This window comes from Callithrix jacchus, chromosome 1 (genome assembly GCF_049354715.1).
Source record: "Callithrix jacchus isolate 240 chromosome 1, calJac240_pri, whole genome shotgun sequence".
Lineage (NCBI taxonomy): Eukaryota > Metazoa > Chordata > Mammalia > Primates > Cebidae > Callithrix > Callithrix jacchus.
Window position 1 is genome coordinate 146,243,237 of NC_133502.1, and position 19,965 is coordinate 146,263,201.

Here is a 19,965-nt window from a genome sequence, read left to right on the forward strand (position 1 = left end):
AACCTCAAGATATTTTGGGACCTTGAAAAGCAAAGAATTCACCCAATGTGTATGAGTATCATAGGCATAGTCTGATGGTGAATCCTTGGTTTAGCTTTTTAGCTGTGAGGCTTTTAAAAGTTGAATCCAGGCCAGGCATGGTAGCTCATGCCTATAATCTCAGCATTTTGGGAGGCTGAGTTGAGAGGATCACTTGAGCCCAGGAATTCTAGACCAGACTGGACAACATGGTGAAACCCTGTCTCTAAAAAAACAAAAAAACAAAAAAACAAAAAAATTAGCCTGGTATGGTGGTATACACCTATAGTCCCAGCTACTTGGGAGGCTGAGGTAGGAGGATCACTTGAGCCTGGGAGGCAGAGGTTGCAGTGAGCGAAGACCATGCCATTGCACTCTAGCCTGGGTGACAGAGTGAGACCCTGTGTCTCAAAAAAAAAAAAAAAAAAAAGTTGAATCCAAAATTCCTTATGAAAGTTTCAACAGTACAAATTAACAGGCCAAGTATAATGCCAAAATTTATTTTGCAAAGAAATTTGTCCTATCAAGACTCATCTTTGGTAAAAGCAAGGAACTGGAGAGAGAAAAATCATGTTTCAGAAGAAAATCTTAGCACACTTGTTATTCCTGTTATTAGATTCCAGCCCTGGCCATTGTTTTTGAGTTTTTATTATTTTCCTACATTTTGGACTAAATCCTGAATTATTTCCTGGCTACAAGGAAGGTTGTAGACAAAGTTGTAGAAGCCAAATTCCTGGCTTTTAAGGAAAGTTTGAGATTTTCTTAATGATGTTTTTAGTTGACTCCCCAGTGGAATAGGGTTGGTGTTGTTCTGCCATAGAGATTCTCTTTTTCTTTTATTTATTTCTTTTTTTTTTTTCTGAGACAGAGTCTCACTCTGTCACCCAGGCTGGAGTGTAGTGGCATGATCTTGGCTAATTGCAACCTCCCTCTCCTGGGTTCAAGCGATTCTTATGCCTCAGCCTCCTAGGTAGCTAGGATTACAGACATGTACCACCACACCTAATTTTCATATTTTTTTAGTAGGGATGGGGTTTCACCCTGTTGGCCAGGCTGGTATTGAATTCCTGGCCTCATGTGATCCTCCAGCCTCAGCCTCCTAAAGTGCTGGGATTATAGGCATGAGCCACTGTGCCCGACCACTATGTCATTTTTATATAAATTCTTGTTAAACAATTGAGGAAATGCCTCTGCTTTTTTTCCCTCAAAAACTTATGTGTAACTGCTGCTAATTAGAGTGGATAGTCAGGGAAATTTGAATCTCTGGTCCCAGTTTGCCATTCCCAAGCTTTGGGCTTAGATAAACTCTGCACTTAATTATATTTTCTGAATCTTATTACTTGAAGTTGACTGTAGGTAAGTGGGTAGGGGGTTGGGCAAACGGATGGGTGAGACTCGAGCCAGATCTGTGAAAAGCAGCCTTGTTAATTCTGAGTAACTGTTTTTCAAGGAGCTATTATTATAATTACAGCCATTTCATACATAAAAAAATGGAAGGGTCTGGTGGCAGGGGCAGGTCTTGAGCCCAGGACTCCAATGGATTGTCCCCCATACACCCCTTTTCACCTTGGAGTTCCAAGGTTGTCACAATGTGGTGGTCTGGAGTCAGGCGCTGCAGGGGAAAAACTCGAGATGGGACCGAGTTCATCACAGAAGACTTCTTGAGACAGAAGTGGTAGAATCAACATCTATCAGACAGGAGGGCCTGCGTCACCCAGGCTTCATGAAACCCTGAGAGAGGATTTGGGAGGAGCCACAGAATAACAGCTGGGAAGCTGGAGCAGGAGCCCAAAGCCCCTGGCCACTGCTAGGATTATGCATGGGCGAGGCTTCCATAATGAGAAGGGCCCTGTTGGGGGCATCTGGCTAATGGAGTCCTGGGTTCAAGGCCTGCCCCTGCCTTCAGAGCCTTCCTCTTGTGGCCTATAAAATGTCTGTAATAACAATAGTTGACACAGGGCTGCTGTGAGCAGGAATGGGAGTGTCTGTGTGGCCAGTGAGGGGAGAGGAGGTAGGTAGTGACTGTTGAGGCTGCTCCCAGGGCAATCGGGCTGTCCTCAGTTCAAGGTTCACAGCCTCTTTCTGTGGGGTTCACAGGCCATTTCTGTAGACTACAGATTGAGTAAACTGGAGATGTCTGTGTGACTCTCTGAGCTACACAGGGCTGTTTATTAACAGGGAGGGTTTGCACCTCTGTTAACTAAAAGGCAGACTGGCTTCCAGCCCAATGGCAATGTGGTGGACCCGCCATGGTGGACAGGGTCAAGGAAATCTGGGTACCAGTTTGGGCTCCCAACCTCTCACTCCTAAACCCACCTTTTCTGAAGCTCAACTGCTGGCCTTGACTCGTCCTTGCCCTTCCGTGGGTCTCAGTCTCCGGTTCTGAACTTTTCGTCGACCGCTTAGACGCCCTCTGGGGCACCTGTGGTTTCCAGGTTGTTACCCGCCCCTGGCCACTGGATGGCAGGCACACCCCCTCTTCCACCGTTGTGCCTGGGCTGGCTCCCACAACTCCCGCGCGGCGTTCCCACCGTCCCCACCTGCACGTGTACCGCCGCCTCCAACGCCAGGTCCACCCGGTGGCCGCGGTGCGCGCCCAGCACCGGGCAAAGCGCGCACACGCAGCGGCGGCAGCTGCGACAGAAGAGCTCGGTCACGCGGTCGTCGTGCTCCGGGCAGCGCCAGCCGCATCCCTCGACGAGCTCCGATCCCCCAGGGGTCAGGTTCGCAGCCGCCGCACCCGCCATTCATCCCCGCCGCCTCGGGCTCCCGGGGCACGGGGCGGGGCTCACACGGGAAATCGAAACCTCGGCCGTGGGCGGGGCGGCTCCAGGCCGGCCCAGCTCCGGCACTGGAGGACCGCAGGGCGCCCCCGGCCGCCGGGAGGATGACAGCTAGCCGCGAGCAGCGAAGGGCCTCGGAGCACCCTCCGATCAGCAGGGTGCTCCCTCTGCCCGCCCAAGTCGGGAGGTGGCCCCAGCAGACATGGGAGGCTCCTAATGGGCCAGCTGGGAGAGGGTGGGCTTCCTGCTTAATGACGATGGTCCAGTAACGCCTAGAAAACTGCAGCCCTGATGATGGGACCAAAGTTGGCTGTGACCTTCCGGGGTCAGGGGGACGGTGCGCCTCTTACTTTCTCCTGATCCTCTGTTGCCCTTTTCCCGGGAAAGATAGCCATTCCCACAATTGTGAGAAACCTCGTCAACCTCAAATAATGACACAGAGATTCTCCAAATGAGTTTATTTCGGACTGAGCAAAAGCATTGCAATCCGGGAATAAATGTGCCATGGCACCCAAGGGGTGGGGGCACGGAGTATTCAGGGAGGCAAAGGAAAGCGGAGGCTTTTAAAGGCAAAACGAGGAGGATCGCATATATTGTATTAAAATAATAATACTTGGTTACAAGAATAAATACGGTGGCTTCAGCCCAAAAGTTGGACAGGCAGTTGCTGGGCAGATGTCCTCATACGGTGGCTTTTGTGCAAGATTGTGGTTCTTTGTGCAAGGTTGCAGTTTGGTGCAACCTATTATCATGCAATAATAGTTCCTGTTATCAGGCAAATCGTTAGTGAGGGCACCCAACTTCATGGCCTCCCAAACTCCTGCGCTCAAGTTATCTTCTTTTTTTTTTTTTTTTTTTGAGACAGAGTTTCGCTCTTGTTACCCAGGCTGGAGTGCAATGGCGCCATCTCGGCTCACCGCAAACTCCGCCTCCTGGGTTCAGGCAATTCTCCTGCCTCAGCCTCCTGAGTAGCTGGGACTACAGGCATGTGCCACCATGCCCAGCTAATCTTTGTATTTTTAGTAGAGAGGGGGTTTCACCATGTTGACCAGGATGGTCTCAATCTGTTGACCTCGTGATCCACCCGCCTCGGCCTCCCAAAGTGCTGGGATTACAGGCGTGAGCCACCGTGCCCGGCCTCAAGTTATCTTCTTACCTCATTCTCTGGAGTAGCTGAGACTACAGGAGCACCATTTAGTTTAGTTTTGACGTAAGTGACTCCAACTTTCATACACACCCTCCCACCACTAATTCCACTTGCTCCAGGCTCAAGTCTCGGCTCCCGTTTATAAGACCGGCCTTCCTTCCTTCCTTCCTTCCTTCCTTCCTTCCTTCCTTCCTTCCTTCCTTCCTTCCTTCCCTTCCTCTCTCTCTTTCTTTTTGAGACGGAGTCTCGCTCTGTCACCCAGGCTGGAGTGCAGTTACACAATCTCAGCTCACTGCAATCTCTGCCTCCTGGGTTCAAGCGATTCTTCTGCCTTAGCCTTCCGAGTAGCTGGGACTACAGGCATGTGCCACCATGCCCAGCTAATCTTTGTATTTTTAGTAGAGACAGGGCTTCATCACATCGGCCAGGCTGGTCTCGAACTCCTGACCTTGCGATCCACCTGCCTCAGCCTCCCAAAGTGCCGTGATTATAGGCATGAGCCACTGTGCCTGGTCTCCTTGGCTCTTTCTTAAGATCCTTGGTCACCGCCCTGCCTATGCTCCACCCTTTGCTTTTTCAAGACTGGGAGACATGCAGTTTGTCCTACTTGGAACAGTCTTCTTCCCAAATACCCTTTTCCCTGAGTATTCCAACTTATCCTGCAAATTTCTACCTTCTTCTCCAGGAAGCCTTCCCTGCTTCTCCTTCCAAAATAGCTTACGCTTCTCCTATCCTGGCCCTCCCCATTCCCTAAACCATGAGTGAAAACTGGAGAGGGCAAAGACTATGTCTGTCCTACCTGTTTTCCAACTTGGTGTCTAACTCCAACAGTAGATAGTGAATTGGTATTTGTGGAACACATCAAGGAAATGAAAGCTCCATGTAGTAAAATGTCTGGCCAGATGTTTATTATTTTGTTACATTATTTTCAATGCACATTCCACATCTATTTATTTTCATTTTTATTATTATTTTTCACAAAGGTACAAGGAATTTCAGAAACAACATTGAAACAATCATTCAAACGGTGTCAGGCACAGTTGCAATTAAAAGCATAGATTTGATTTCTGACTTCCTGTTTCTTTCTGTGATACAATCTCAAGTTTTGTTCCAGGAAGCACAATTATTGTAGCGTTAAGGTGGACACCCACCAAAGCCCATCTCCTAGTGCTGTCCTCATTCTCAGAAAGTTCCTGAGTCAACAGAAAGGGGACGCCCAGAGCAGGAGATGAAGGCCTGCTCTGCCAACTGGCTGGGCCCTGAAAATGCTGGTCCAGTTCCACTACATCAGCTCAAGAACACAAACAAAAACATAATTTAAAAAACAGATGGCTTAAAAAAATATCTGATAAAAATTACCTATCCCTCTCCCTTGCTGTGAAATAATTTAAATAATTTATTCTAGATGTAAAAAAAAAAGTTTGTTCAAAAACACCTGTGTCCTGTTTGTCAGAGTACAGTCTGGGTCCCTTGGGGTGGAGAGAGCTGGCCAAGGAATGGCACTGTGCAGAGGCATTCTGGGAAGCTCTCAGGATGCAATCCCACCTCTGCCACTTGGCAGCCAGTGACCTCAGCATGATATTTCTTCACTTCTCTAAGGCTAAGTCTTTGCTACTGAACATGGGGATTGTAATGCCTGCCTGACCTGTGTTAGAATAGCATGTGTCAGTGAGTGGAGGTGGGAGGAGTTTGTAAACTGAAGTGTTGGCCACACAGGTAAGCCTGTCCTGTGGAGCTCTGCTGCCCTGACAATGCCTGGGATTTGGCCTTCTGTTCTGGAGCACACTGTAAGGCAAATTTGGTTGGCGCATCAGACGGGAGTGAGCCCCAGTGACTGAGTAAATGGAGAATAAGATGAGGAACTTGGGCATCTGGCCTGTGCAGACAGACAAGCAGAATAAACTATGGCTGGGGAAGGGGCAGATGGAGGCACTGAACCCCCATCGTGCTGCAGCTGTGGTTCCCAGAAATGTTGAGGGAGGGCTTGGGACAACACTTCTGGACTTTTAAGGAGCCACCAGCCAGGAGTTAAGAGATCTGAGTTTCATCCCAGTTCCTGTCTGGCACTCACTGTCCTCTTCATCTTTATTGCAAATAGGTACACACGTAGTCGGCCATACCCATACTCACTGTACTACAGATCACCTGTGAAGCTTGTATGAATATACAGGCCCTATTCTGGAGATTCAGCTTCAGTTGGTCTGGGATGGAGCCCGGGAGTCCATATTACCTGCACGCTCCCAAGGGTATTCTAATGTACAGCCTGGGCTGAAACCTACCAGGCTAGGTGGCCTCCTGCAGTCCCCATCTCAGCTCCAGAATCTAATCGTCCTGTGCAATGGAGATCATCTGCCCCTCCTTGGTAAGGAGGGACCAATTTCACTTCTAATCATTCCCTATCTCTTAATGAACTGTTGTATTGACCACTGAACTTTAGAGCAGGGCTTGGAACGTACTAAGGAGGGACAAAGAAAAGCTTTCAGGTGAGAAGGGAACTTTGCGATCATCTGCTCCTACTTCCTTACCTAGAGTAGTCATTTCTCTCCAGAAGACCTCTTGGTTAGGTGGCCAGAGGCTATGCTGGCATGTCCCCAGAGATGGAGGCCCCCTACCTCCTGGGGGACTCTTCTGTTAACTAGGGCTGAAATCTGCCCACATCATCCTGCAGGAGGCAGGTTCTGTACCTGAGGGCCTTGGTGGTGGCAGTCAGCAGTCATGGGCACAGCTCTGAAGTCTGCATCCCCCCATAAGGGACAGCGTCTACCCACATCAGGCTGATTCTTGTTGGAAAGGTTGGTTTTGACATGTTCGTATTGTGGAATCGGGTTTAAACCCCCTGGCCTGGCCCCTCGCCAGTGTTTGTTAGTTTCTGCAGCAAACTCAGATCACCCCACAGGTAGTTTTCCCTTAGGTCAAGGTTACAGATGGCAGATCCCGCAGAGAGCAGCTTGTTCCAAGGTATCCCTTGTTCGGATGAAGAAACTGAGACCAGAGAGGGCAGGACTTGCAAGAGGTCACTGAGTAAGCTGGGGCACAGTTGAGGCCAGAAGCAACAGATTTCTGCTCTGTGGGCTGAGACCTACATAGGCCCAAAATAGCAAAAGACATACCCAGAAAACCAGGATCTCAGCCCAGCCCCGCCAAGAAACAATTATCCCTTGCCTCTCTCTGGGCCTTAGTTTGTCTACCTGTAAAATGAGGAACTTGGTCAAATCACAGTTTTCAAACGTCTAAAACATTTTTTTTTTTTTACTAGCAGAATTGTTTTTCATTGTAGCCCAACATAGAAAATAGAAGGGAGCTGTCTGGTTGGAACACAGTGTGGGGAAGGGAGACACAGCCTTCCTGCTTAGTCTCCCCCATCCTCTCTCTCTCTCTCTCTCTTTGAGACAGAAAAAAAAAGTGTTACCCAGGCTGGAGTTCAGTGGCATGATCTCGGCTCACTGCACCTCCGCATTCTGGGTTCAAGTGATTTTCCTGCCTCAGCCTCCCAAGTAGCTGGGACTACAGGTGCTTGCCACCATGCCTAATTTTTGTATTTTTAGTAGAGACGGTTTTCACCATGTTGGCCAGGCTGGTCTTAAACTCCTGACCTCAAGCAATCTGCACACCTTGGCCTCCCAAAGTGCTGGGATTACAGGCATGAGCCACTGCATCTGGCCCGGTCTTCCCCTAGTCTCTGGACCACAGTCTGAAAATCACAGGCAGGTCAACCTAGGTCCTTCCAGCTCTAGTTTTCTACTGTGTTCTTTCCCCTTGAGAAGTTTTAGCTCATCGTGGACCCTTAACAATAGAATTCAACAGAAGGCATCATCTAAAAACAAAGTCAGTTCAGAACTGTTGTTGCAAGAAGGCAAATAGAAAAACGGCACCATGTCCCACTGGAATCTCTTTCAGCGACTGAGAATTTTGTTTTCTGGTATAAAATATAGAAATAGTGGTTGTTCTTAGGGGGACTTGTGGTTTGGTTCTGAACCTCCCCACGGAGCCGAGTGGTGTCCCTGAGGGTACGGAGGGCAGAGGTCTCTGCTCAGAGCTGCTCTGAGGCCATCCTCAAGTTTTTGATCTCCAGTTCCAACTGTTTGGCTTGGACCTCTCGCTGGGTCAACAGCTCCCGGAGCCTTCGGATCTCTTCCTGTTGCCGGTAGTACATCTGCAACAACTGGGAAAGGAAGATGGAAGGCAAGATCACCAGGGTGTCAGGACATCAGCTGAAAGCTAAACCACTATCCTTGACTTTGAAAGGTGGAGGTGGTCACATTAACATGGCTGAGGCCTGATGGGGCTCATTGCACAGATCTTTTACAAACACCTTGTTTACTTCACCCAATAAATGAAATTCAAAAAGACTGGAATGTTTTGATTTTTTTTGCCTCCATAGATCCCCCATGGGATAGAGGAAAGGATGCCTGGCTCTGGAGTCTGGAGACTGGTGTTTTCGCCACCACTGAACTGTGTGACCTTTGGCAAGTTACTTATCCACGCTGAGCTTCCATTCCTTCCTCTGGGAAATGGGGGCCAGAAAACCGCCCTCATCATTATCATAATTGTTGCCACTGTGCAGAATGGGTGTTAGATGCTGAGTGATGCCCTAAGGGCCTTTGTTATCCCACTGGATGCTTGTGACACCCCTATCAGTGCCAATGTCCCCACTGTACCACTGTGGAAACAGAAGCTTAGAGATACCCAGTTCTAGGGTCTGAGACCTAAATTAGTACTCAGCAGAGCCAGGATCAGAATCCATCTGTGAGATGCCAGCCTCTGTGTTCTTGGCCACAGACTGACTTCTGGGGCTGTTGAGAGGATTCAATCACATGCTCTAGCAAAGTGCCTACTCCAGGATGTGGCACCTAACAAATGTGGACTTTGAAAGCACAGAAAACCCTGTGATGTCAGAACTGGAAAGACTTTGATACCACCCAGCAGGTCAAACCCTTTTCATTTTATGGACGGCTCCCTACAATCTTTTTTTTTACTTTTTTGAGATGGAGTCTCATTCTGTTGCCCAGGCTGGAGTACAGTGGTATGATCTTGGCTCACTGCAGCCTCTGCCTCCTGGGGTCAAGTGATTCTCCTGCCTCAGCCCCCCAAGTAGCTGGGACTACAGGCACGGGCTGACACACCTGGCTAATTTTTATATTTTTAGTACAGATGGGGTTTTGCCATGTTGGCCAGGCTGGTCTCAAACTTCTGGCCTCGTGAGAGTTGTCCACCTCTGCCTCCCAAAGTGTTCAGATTACAGGTGTGAGCCACTGCACCTGGTCCCCACTATCTATTTTTATTTTTATTTTTTTGAAGATGGAGTCTTGCTCTGTTGCCCAGGCTGGAGTGCAGTGACATGACCTCGGCTCACTGCAACCTCCGCTTCTCGGGTTCAAGCGATTCTCATGCCTCAGCCTCCCCAGTAGCTAGTATTAGAGGCAAATGCCACCAGGCCTGGCTAATTTTTGTATGTTTAGTAGAGATGGGGTTTCACTGTGTTGGCCAGGCTGGTCTCAAACTCCTGACCTCAAGAGATCTACCTGCCTCAGCCTCCCAAAGTGCTGGGATTACAGGTGTAAGCCACTGTGCCTGGCCTCCCACCAACTTTATGTATGCCCATCATTTTGGCATAAGACGGGTGCTCACTGCCTGTTTGTTGAATGAATTAACAAAATGAGTCAAGCGACTAGGTCAGGCCACACAGCTGATTAGTCTTCTCATGACTCATTTTTTCCCTCCTTCTCAGCCTGGATCTGCCTCCCTCCACCCCAGCTGCCCCCTGTGAGAGGCCCACTCCATCCTCCTTCACACCTCGTTCTCTGTCTTTGGTGGGGGGCATTCAAAAACATCAAAGCCATTTGTCAGCCAGGATCTCTTCTCCTCCGGCCTGTGTTCTCCTGACCACCTTGGGGTCTTCTCCGGCAGGGAGGAAGGCCTCCAGCCATCTTCTGCAGCGAGCTTTTCTGCCTGGTTCAAGAGCAGGGGTGAGGCTGGGGCCACGGAGTTGAAGACAGGTCTCTCTTCAGGCAGTGGCCGGGGGCTCAGCAGCTCAGAGCCAGGCCTAAGGGACACCAGGATTGGCTCTGGAAGGGAAGCAGAGCTATGTGAGGATTGAGTGCCCAGCGGCACATGGGCATATTGGGCACTGATGACACAGGCAGGCATGCAGAGACACTCAGAGCCATGCAGACCGATGCAACAGGTGTAGGAAATACAGCCACATGTGGATAGGGCATACACAGAGCAGGGCAATCAGCTACAGAGACCCGCGTGTGCCACCCTCGAAGTGAAGCTTGGTTTGTAGGAACAGCACAGTGTGTGCTCTGGAGCTGTCACCAAATACTTCAAGCTCATGTGAGACCTTGCCCTTGCTTTGTAAGGACAGTCCCACCCACACTGCACCCTGCTGTCTACCAAGTTCATGAGTTCTCTCACCACCCCCAAGAAGCAGGGGAGGCTGGCATCATGGCTACGGATGAGGAAACTGAGGCCCAGGGAGCAAAACCTACCTAAAGTTATTCAAAACTGGGACTTGGCACTGGTCTCCTGACCCCCAGGCAGAGGCTCTTCCAGTACGCAGGAGGCCTGCTCAGCCACTGGGGTAGGGGTGAAGGAAGTCTGGGGTGGCTAGAAGGGAGATGGAGCAAGTGGGGTGGGGATGGGAGCACACATCCCCCTCCTTCTGCTGGGCTGGCCCTCGTGTTGGCAGGAGCGGGAGAGTAGCTCAGAACAGGTAGAGTGGGCAGAGGGACCTGGATGGGGGTTGCTGCCTGGAGGTCTTCTTGGGTCAAGAATTGCAAAAGGCCAGGCACAATGGCTCATGCCTATAATTGCAGCACTTTGGGAGGCTGAGGCAGGTGGATCACTGGAGATCAAGAGTTTGAGACCAGCCTGGCCAACATGGTGAAATTCCCATCTCTACTAAAAATACAAAAAATTATCTGGGCATGGTGGCACATGCCTGTAGTCCCAGGTACTCGGGAGGCTGAGGCACGAGAATCACTTGAACCCAGAGGGCAGAGGTTGCAGTGAGCCAAGATTGTACCACTGTACTCCAGCCTGGGCAATAGAGTGAGACTCTGTCTCAAAAAAAAAAAAAAAGAATTGCCGAGGTAGGGGTGGGGAACAGGTATGGGGAGTCTGACTGAGGTGGTCTAGGCACCCCCCATGGCCCCAAAATGTAAAGAAGCTTTCCATGGGCCAAAGTCCCTTGAGTTGGAGTTTCCTGAGCTCTCAGGTCAAGACACCTGACTTCCTGGACCTGTATGTGAACATCCTAGCCCCTGGGAACTGAAGGTCAAGGGCATGGCTCTGAGGTTACACGAGAATAAAAATCCAGGCCCAACCCCTCTCAGTTGCTTGAGGCTACTGAGCACTCCACGTTCCTGCCACATTTGCCTGGGTCTCTTCTCTACCTTCCTCACCTCGATTCATCCCGCTGAGCCATTCCTGGGCCATCAGGGAGGGCTGGGCCCCTGCTGTTGGTGGGTATATGTCTTCTTGGTAGGATTCTGACTGCAGGAGAAATCCAGACAGTAAAGAGGGTAGTAGGGTAGACTGCCCAGATGGGAAGGGCCCTTAGAGCTGTGAGTCCAGGCTCTCCCCAGTCCCTTCTGAATTGAGGAAACTGAGGCCCAGAGAACAAAGGGACTTGCCCAAGGTCATTGAGCAGCTCAAAAACAGAGGTGGGCTGAGACCCAGGACTCCTGACGGCCACTGATGTAACACTGGCAGTGAGAAAGGCTGCTCTGTGGCTAACCCATGAATGTGGGCTCCAGGCTCTGGTTCCCGACAGCCCCAGGTCTGTCTTCTCCAGGACAAGTTTCCCACCTCTCTCCCACGCGGTCCCCACTGCCCTTACCCGCCGAGGCACAATCATGGAGATGGGCTCGATGAGGCTTTTGGTTGTGATCAGCTTATAGAAGCGGAAGATCTCGCAGGAGGACACATCGAGTCCTCTCTTTGGCATGACACCTGTAGGCAGAGTCAGGAAGGGCCAAGAGGTTCTGGCAAGGCTGGGGCCACACTGCAAGGGCCAAAGCCATGCCGCACACCTGGACCTGAACAGAGGCCAACCTCCTCCCAAATCACAGCTCAGGGTCAAATACCTATACTGGGTTGGGCCCTGTGTTGGGAAATGGAGTTGAATTAATCAGACCCTTCACCTTCAAAGATTTAAATTATGTTAGCAGAACTTTTTTTTTTTACTTTGAGACAGAGTCTCACTCTGTTGCCCAGGCGGAGTGCAGTGGCGTGATCATAGCTCACTGCAGCTTCACAATCCTGGGTACAAGTGATCCTCCTGCCTTAGCCTCCCAAGTAGCTGGGACCACAGGTGTGCACCTCCATTTTTTTTATTTCTTTGTAGAGACAGGGGTCTCACTTTGTTGCCCAGGCTGGCCTCAAATTCCTAGGCTCAAGTGATCCTCCAGCCTTTGTCTCCCAAAGTGCTGGATTAGCTGGACTTTTACAGGCAGCTTGCTCTGCTTAAGGCTCCCCATCTCCATCCCCACAGCTCCTGTGACCCAAATGCTCTTAATCAAACTACTCGAGCTTCCTTTTGAGTAGTGTTAGCATGGTGCATCTTTTTCTAGTCCATTACTTGTAACCTAGCCATGTCTTTATGTTTAAAGTAGGTTTCTTGGGCCGGGCAGGGTGGCTCACGCCTGTAATCCCAGCACTTTGGGAGGCCAAGGCGGGTGGATCACGAGGTCAACAGATCGAGACCATCCTGGTCAACATGGTGAAACCCCGTCTCTACTAAAAATACAAAAAATTAGCTGGGCATGGTGGCGTGTGCCTGTAATCCCAGCTACTCAGGAGGCTGAGGCAGGAGAATTGCCTGAACCCAGGAGGCGGAGGTTGCGGTGAGCCGAGATGGCGCCATTGCACTCCAGCCTGGGTAACAAGAGCGAAACTCCGTCTCAAAAAAAAAAAGTAGGTTTCTTTTAGATTACAGATATATAGCTGGGTTTTTATTTATTTATTTTTGAGACAGTCTCACTCTATCGCCAGGTGCCAAGCTGGAGTGCAGTGGCATGATCTCGGCTCACTGCAACCTCTACCTCAGGTTCAAGCAATTCTCCTGCCTCAGCCTCCCGAGTAGCTGGGACTACAGGCACATGCCACCACACTATAGCTGGGTTTTTAATCTTCAAACATGCTTAGAAAGGAGCTGGGGACTGCTTTCTGGAGTCTCTTTTAGGTCAGCCCTTTCCATCTCTCTGCTCTTGTAACTGCTTAACCTTGACCTAGAACACACCCCTCTCTCCCCTGCTGGGCTCTGCTTCCTCTTTCAGTACCTCCAAATGTTGCCTCCTCTGAAAAGCCTTCCCTGACTTCCTCCTTTGTGCTGCTGCACACCTCAAGGACAGCCCCCACCAAGTCAGAGTGTTGCTGTGCTGTCTCTCCTCCCATCTGACTCATCCCTGTCTCTCCAGACCCAGCACTGAAGCCCTGACCCAGATTCTCCTGCCTCGGCCTCCTGAAGAGCTGGGATTGCAGGCGTGAACTTCAGTGTCCCTCACTCACCGATCCCCTTCTGTGGGTTGTAGGAGCGGTACTCAGTCAGGTAGCTCAGGTGAGGCTTGTTGGTGCTCACCTCATAGTAGCGGATATTGCCATCTCCCTGAGGAGGAGGAAAAAGAGGAGGAGGAGGAGGAGGAGGAGGAGGAGGAGGAAAAGGAGGAGGAGGAGGAGGAAGGTGAGATGAGCTCATCAGCAACCCAGCCATCCAGCAAAAACCTGGCTTTTTTTTGATGATCGGTAAACCCATCTCACTCAAGGGAACACCAGGAAACTGGGGGCCCTGTCACCAAGGCAGGAGGGTGACAGGGGGATCCTCATTTTACACTTTATTTTTTTTGAGACAGGGTCTTACTCTATTGCCCACACTGGAGAACAGTAGTGCAATCACAGCTCATTGCAACCTCCTGGGCTCAACCCATCTTCCCGCCTCAGCCTCCAGAGTAGCTGGGACCATAGGTGTTCGCCACCACACCTGGCTAATTTTTTTTATTTTTTTATTTTCATAGAGATGGGGGTCTCACTATGTTGCCCAGGCTGATCTTAAACTCCTGGGCTCAAGTGATTCTCCCACCTTGGCCCTTAAAAGGCTGGAATTATAGGGATGAGCGACTGTGCTGGGCCTGGGTCCTTATTTTAATATTCAATCTCCCCCACCATGACCCAAAGCCCACCCTCACTCCTCTAAGACAGAAGCTCTGGGAACACAAGTCCCAATCCCACTCCTATCTGAGAGCGGCAGCAAAGGTCAGAGCTGGGGTGGCCGCAGAGGCCATCCAGAAGGTCTTACCATGGGGGACGTCTCTGGTTGTCATAATGACTTGGGTGGAGGGGGAGAGATGCTGGTTTTGGCATTGGTGGGTAGGGGCCAGGGCTGCCAGACATGGGATAGGCCTACGCAGTGGAGACCTGTTCTGCCCCCAGGCCAGCAGGTGCCCCTGCTGAGAAACACCAAAGGTCCCCCCACATCTGGGCCTGGAGTTGGGAAGGGACAAAGTCAAGGTTTCTAGCTAGAGCCCTGGCCCCAGGTGTTCCTAAGGAACCAGGAGTGTGGGAGGTGTTCTTTCTCATGGCAGAAGAGTGGCCAGCGAGGCCTGCCCATCCCTGCCCTGTGCTCCCAATGGCCCCAGGCTGCTGTCTGCCCATCTCAGGTGTCCAGGCGGCCACCTCCGACCGGTGCCAAACTGACCTTTCCCACCAGGTAGAGCATGCTGGTGTCTGCATCATAGAAGGGAAACAGCACACCCGAGGAGCCGTCCAGGTCCTCCTCCATCAGAGGCACAGAGAGGTCATCCTGCAGGGGAAGGGGAGGCAGGGAAGGCCTGGGTCACTCCTGGGGGCCCTCAGTGGTGCTCCCGGAGATGATTCCTGCCATGGCGCTCTGGGCAAGAGTGTGTGTGTCAGAAAAAGTGTGATTTTTATGTGTGTCCTGGGGGAAGATGTCCCCGGTTCTTGGGGTCCAATGTGTGGGCTACTCTCTGGTGGAGATGACATGTTAAAGGCACTAAAATGCTGCTACCACCTATCTTGTCAGCTTCCTGCCCTTAACAAATCACTTTTTTTTTTGAGACAAGGTCTGTCTCTGTCACCGAGGCTGGAGTGCAGTGGTGTAATCATAGCTTACAGCAGCCTCAAACTCTTGGGCTCAAGCAATCCTCTTGCCTCAGCCTCCCAAGTAGCTGGGATTATAGACACACACCACTGCACCCAGCTGATTTTTTGCAGAGATGGGGGTCTTGCTGTGTAGTTCAGACTGGTCTCGAACTCCTGGCCTCAAGTAATCCTCTCACTTTGGCTTCCCAAAGTACTGGGATTACATGCATGTACCACCATGCCTGGCCATAACAAATCACTTTTGACAAATCCGATCTCATTCTACTCTTCCCCTACCTGTTTTTAAAATTTTATTTTAATAGATGAAGAAGGAGACGCAGAGAGAAAGTGTGATTTGCCCAGTCTTTGAAACTCCTGTCAAATGCTCCCTCAAAACACTACCGCAGGCATGGCCCTCACCCCTGCTCTACCCTCAGCTGTCCTGATGAAAGCTCTTCCTCCCCATACCCATTACTACCTCATTTGCTCCGGCTGCCCCCTCTGCCCAGCTGGCCCTCTCCTTCTCCCTTTCTCCTAGTCCTGGTCCCAGACTCAGCTACCTCATCTCGTCTAGCCCAGGGCCTCCACTGGGTCCTGACTTACCTCCCTCCTGTGTAAGATGCACAGGGTCTGGGCGTGCCCAGGGCAATTGGCATCTCCCTGCTATTCTTCCCCAGATCCCCAGCACCTGGCAATCTATGCTAAATGTGTGAGACATAAATGGGTGTCTGAATGAATGCATGTGTGAATGAATGACGCTGGCTCTCAGCTGAGGGGTGATAGTGAGGGGTGCAGGCCTCACCTGGTCCCAGAGGGCCACCTGCCGGTTGTTCCATCGCGATGTGCCCGTGGACATCAGCTTCTTCAGGTTCCCCAGAAACAGCACCTTGCTGGCCCGGTGCCCTTTGTAGCTGGCCTCCTGGAGGGACATGTGCGGTGGGTGTTGGAGAGACGCTGGAGGGGATTCCGGGGAGCAGCTGGGGTTTCCGGCCTCTCTGCTTTGCTTATGCTGCTGCTCCCCCTGGTGAGAAGGCCGCCCTTTCTCACCCCAACTCTGCCTGGAGATTATTCCCAGGGGCACCACCTGGATCCCTCTCATCCACATGGAGTCTCTCCCCACTATCTTTGTTAAGAGTTATTTTTCTGAGCAAGAACAGAAGCAAACCTCTGCCCAGCCCCCTGTTCTTGCTGAAAGAGTATCAGGCACCCCTACCTCGGTAGGCGCTGTCACCTGGCCCATCTTATCTAATCCTTGGAGAGGAAAAACCCACAGCCCATTGTTGCAGATGTGAAAACAGAGGCTAAGAGCAGGAATGCTTGCCTAAGGTTGCACAGGGACTAAACAGTGGTGTCGTCGGCTCTCCTGACCCCGCTGGCCAGTGACAGAGCTGAGGCACACCAACAAGCTTTGGAGTCAGATCATGTTCAGATCCCAGCTCTCCATGTGGGTGAGTCATTTCATCTCTCACAGGCCTTGGTTTTCTCATCTGCAAAATGGAAATGACATATCCCACCCCCAGCAATCCCGAGAGGACAGACGGCGATGGTGCCTGTGAAGGTGTGGCCCCGACGCTGACAGCATCATTGTCCTGTTCTCTGAAGCCTCCCCCTGCACCCCTACCCCTTGCTCCTCTGAGCCCGAGCCAGCCCCTGGCCCAGCACTGACCTGGAGGATGGTCCCTGCTCGGGGGTCAATAACCCGAATCTTGCGGTCTTTGCAGGTGGTGGCCAGCAGGCTGCCGTTGGTGTTGAAGGACATGGAGAGGATCACATCTTGGTGACAGGTAATCGTCCTCACGGGGCTTGTGATGACAGACTCCTTTGTATCCAGGTTCCAGATCATCACCTGCAAGGCAGAGAGCCAGCTCTTAGCACCGGGGCCACCCCGCCCCTGACTCCCCCAGTCACACACTGGCCAGGTTGCAGTGAAACATGGTATCCCCGGGAGGGCAGCACAGCTGGCAGCCTGGCCAGGAAGCCTCGGTGGGAGGATGATGTGCAGGCTGAAGCTGCTTGTGGCAGGAGTAGGAATCCCAGGGCCAGGCTGCCTAGTGATGAAGGGAAAACACCACCTGCCTCTGAACAACAAAACATCCATGCAGGGAGGACCCCAGGGAACCAGCTCGTCCAGGCGGTTTCGGTTATTAGCAGCAGTTTGCACCTCACACAGATCAACAAGGCTGTATGTTTATCCACACAGGCTGTGCATGCAGAGCTCCAGGGCAATCAATCCATTCCTATAGCCTAGGATGGGACTAGCGCCCCCTGGAGCTGTGTATAGAACAACTGGCACAGGCTGGGTGCAGTGGTTCACGCCTGTAATCCCAGCACTTTGAGAGGCTGAGGTGGGCAGATCACCTGAGGTTGGGAATTTGAGACCAGCCTGACCAACATGGAGAAACCTCATCTCTACTAAAAATATAAAAATAGCCAGGCTTGATGGTGCACACTTGTAATCCCAGCTACTTGAGAGGCTGAGGCAGGAGAATCACTTGAACCTGGGAGGCAGAGGCTGCAGCGAGTCAGGATTGCGCCACTGCCCTCCAGCCTGGACAACTGAAGCGAGACTCTGTCTCAAAAAAAAAAACAGAACAACCAGCACAAACAGTCAGCAGCTCTCAGACACCCAACACAAACAGCTAAGAAAGCACTGAAGATCAGAAGAGAGCCCAGGTTCCCTCAGTGCTCCCCACACCCCTTTCAGTTATTTATTTTTGAGACAGGGTTGCCCAGGCTGCAGTGGAGTGGCATGATCATGGCTCACTGTAGCATCAACCTCCTGGGCTCAAGTGATCCTGCCGCCTCAGCCTCCTCAGTAGCTGGGACTACTGGTACATGCCACCATACCTGGCTAACTTTTTCTATTTTTTTGTAGAGTCTTACAACCAGTCTTACTATGTTGGCTGGTCTCAAACTCTTGGGCTCAAGTGATCCTCCCACCTCATCCTCTCAAACTGTTGGGATTACAGGTGTGAACCACCGTGTCCAGGCCCCACTTCCCTTTTATCCATCACAGAGGGTTCTGAGTTGCCTCTGTAAACCCCTATAGAGTCAAAAGGAAAGAACTGAAAAGCCATAGCCATGGTCCCGTCTATTCAATTTGTGTACAGATTGGGAAACTGAGGCCTAGAGAAGTCAAGGCACTTTCCCAGTCTATACTGCAGGTCAGAGACTGAGTCGGAATAGAATTGAGGTTTCCTGTACGGTGGGTTCCAATCTACAGGGCCTACTGCCTCCATGTTTGGTCATCAGTGGGGCAGGGTCGGGGGACCAATTTCCTGGGCAGTGCCACCCAATCCCCTCCAGGCAGGCTGTAATGAGTTGAATAGGGTCTCCCCCAAACTTATGTCCACCTGGAACTCCAGAATGTGAGCTTATTTGTAAATGGGGTCTTTGCAGCTGAAATTAGTTAGGATGAGATCATAATGGATTCAGGTGGGCCCTACATCCAATGACAGGTGCTCTCCTCTTCCTATAAGAAAGACAGACACAGAAAGGAGGCCATGCGCAGACAGAAGCAGAGCCTGGAGTGGCACAGCTAGCAGCCAAGGATGCCTGGAGCCACCAGAGACGCACAGGATTCTTCCCTGGGGCCTCTGGAGGGAGCTGGCTCTCCCAACACCTTGATTTTCTTTTATTAATTTTTTTTTTTTTTGAAACAGAGTCTTGCTCTGTCACCCAGGCTGGAGTGCAGTAGCACAATGTCAGCTCACTGCTACCTCTACCTCCCGGGTTCAAGCGATTCTCCTGCCTCAGCCTCCTGAGTAGCTGGGATTACAGGCACGTGCCACCACCCCCAGCTAATTTTTTATTTTTAGTAGATATGGGGTTTCACCATGTTGGTCAGGCTGGTCTCAAACTCCTGAGCTCATGATCTGCCCGCTTTGGCCTCCCAAAGTGCTGAATTACAGACGTGAACCACCATGCCCGGCCAACACCTTGATTTTCGATTTCTGGTCTTCAGAACTGTGACAGAATACATTTCTGTTGTATTCCAGTTTGTGGGAATTTGTTGGGGCTGCCCCAGAAAAAGAACACCCAGACTCACCTTGTAGTCATAGCCGGCACTGAAGAGGATGTTGGCGGCCGTGGGGTGCCACTCCACCAGGCCCACTCTGCGCACGTGGCCCACGAGCTCCTTCTTGCAGGTCGTGAGGTTTCTAGTCAGCAGCTGGTTGGGAATGCTCCAGATCTTAATCTGGCAAGGGAGACATGGCCCAAGAGAGCATTAGCCAGGGCACATTGGCACCATCACCAGCCTAAGCCACAGATCTGGCAGTGACCAGCAGAAGGCCTGAGGGAGCGCTCTCCATAGCCTGCTCCCACTCAGTGGCTAGGGGCACTGAGGGTCCTCAGAGGGACAGGGGCTTCACCAAGCTCCTCCAGCCTGAGCAGGGGCCAGCGCTGACCAGAGATGAGTCTAAGCCTCCCAATCTGCCCTTTAGGGATCTCTGTCATCCTGCTGGCCTGAGGTGGTGGGCAGGTGGCTGGGTTGCAGGCCTGTCTCCTAGGCTAGGATATCTCCCAGAGTTCATTGATCTATACACTTCTTGTCCCAAAGGCCCAGGGTGAAGTCTCAAATGCCAGGATGAAGGGTTTAGGCTGCATCTTCAGAGTACTAGGGAGCTAGTGAAGTCTCTAGAGCAGGGCAGAGACAAACTTCTTGCTGTGGAGGTGCACTCTGGATAGCCTGCAAGAGGAAACTCTGAAGGCCAGGAGGCCAGGCTGGATGGGTCACAGGCCTATATTTCAGGGTGAGGGGCCTGGGGCTTGAGAAGAGGGTCTGGGACTTCCTTCCAGAGTGGTGTCTGCAGATGGAAGGGGCGCCATGGCAGAGTCAGCTCCCTGTCACGGAGGTATACAAATGGAGGTACAAGGTGAGCCTGGGACGGTGCTGACTTGACCTTCCTTGTTGGT

General features: G+C 51.4%; 2 protein-coding genes across 6 annotated transcripts in view; both read right to left on the reverse strand.

The window, feature by feature from the left end:
- Positions 1 to 2,796, reverse strand: part of TRIM14 (tripartite motif containing 14) — a 129,395-nt gene extending 126,599 nt beyond the window's left edge. For both annotated transcript variants that reach the window (XM_002743119.6, XM_078373054.1), the window contains exon 1: positions 2,559 to 2,796. In XM_002743119.6, the coding sequence (XP_002743165.2) occupies positions 2,559 to 2,765 (207 nt within the window). In that variant the 5' untranslated portion in view covers positions 2,766 to 2,796. The remainder of the gene's footprint in view (positions 1 to 2,558) is intronic.
- Positions 2,797 to 4,831: 2,035 nt separating this feature from the next.
- The window catches only part of CORO2A (coronin 2A), a 69,051-nt gene continuing 53,917 nt past the window's right edge, over positions 4,832 to 19,965 (reverse strand). For all 4 annotated transcript variants that reach the window (XM_054258168.2, XM_035252980.3, XM_035252990.3 and 1 more), the window contains exons 4-12: positions 19,097 to 19,246; positions 16,715 to 16,894; positions 15,851 to 15,967; positions 14,645 to 14,749; positions 13,462 to 13,558; positions 11,792 to 11,904; positions 11,355 to 11,445; positions 9,742 to 10,013; positions 4,832 to 8,110 (exon numbers count right to left, since the gene is read on the reverse strand). In XM_054258168.2, coding sequence (XP_054114143.1) covers positions 7,979 to 8,110; positions 9,742 to 10,013; positions 11,355 to 11,445; positions 11,792 to 11,904; positions 13,462 to 13,558; positions 14,645 to 14,749; positions 15,851 to 15,967; positions 16,715 to 16,894; positions 19,097 to 19,246 — 1,257 coding nt within the window. In that variant the 3' untranslated portion in view covers positions 4,832 to 7,978. The remainder of the gene's footprint in view (positions 8,111 to 9,741; positions 10,014 to 11,354; positions 11,446 to 11,791; positions 11,905 to 13,461; positions 13,559 to 14,644; positions 14,750 to 15,850; positions 15,968 to 16,714; positions 16,895 to 19,096; positions 19,247 to 19,965) is intronic.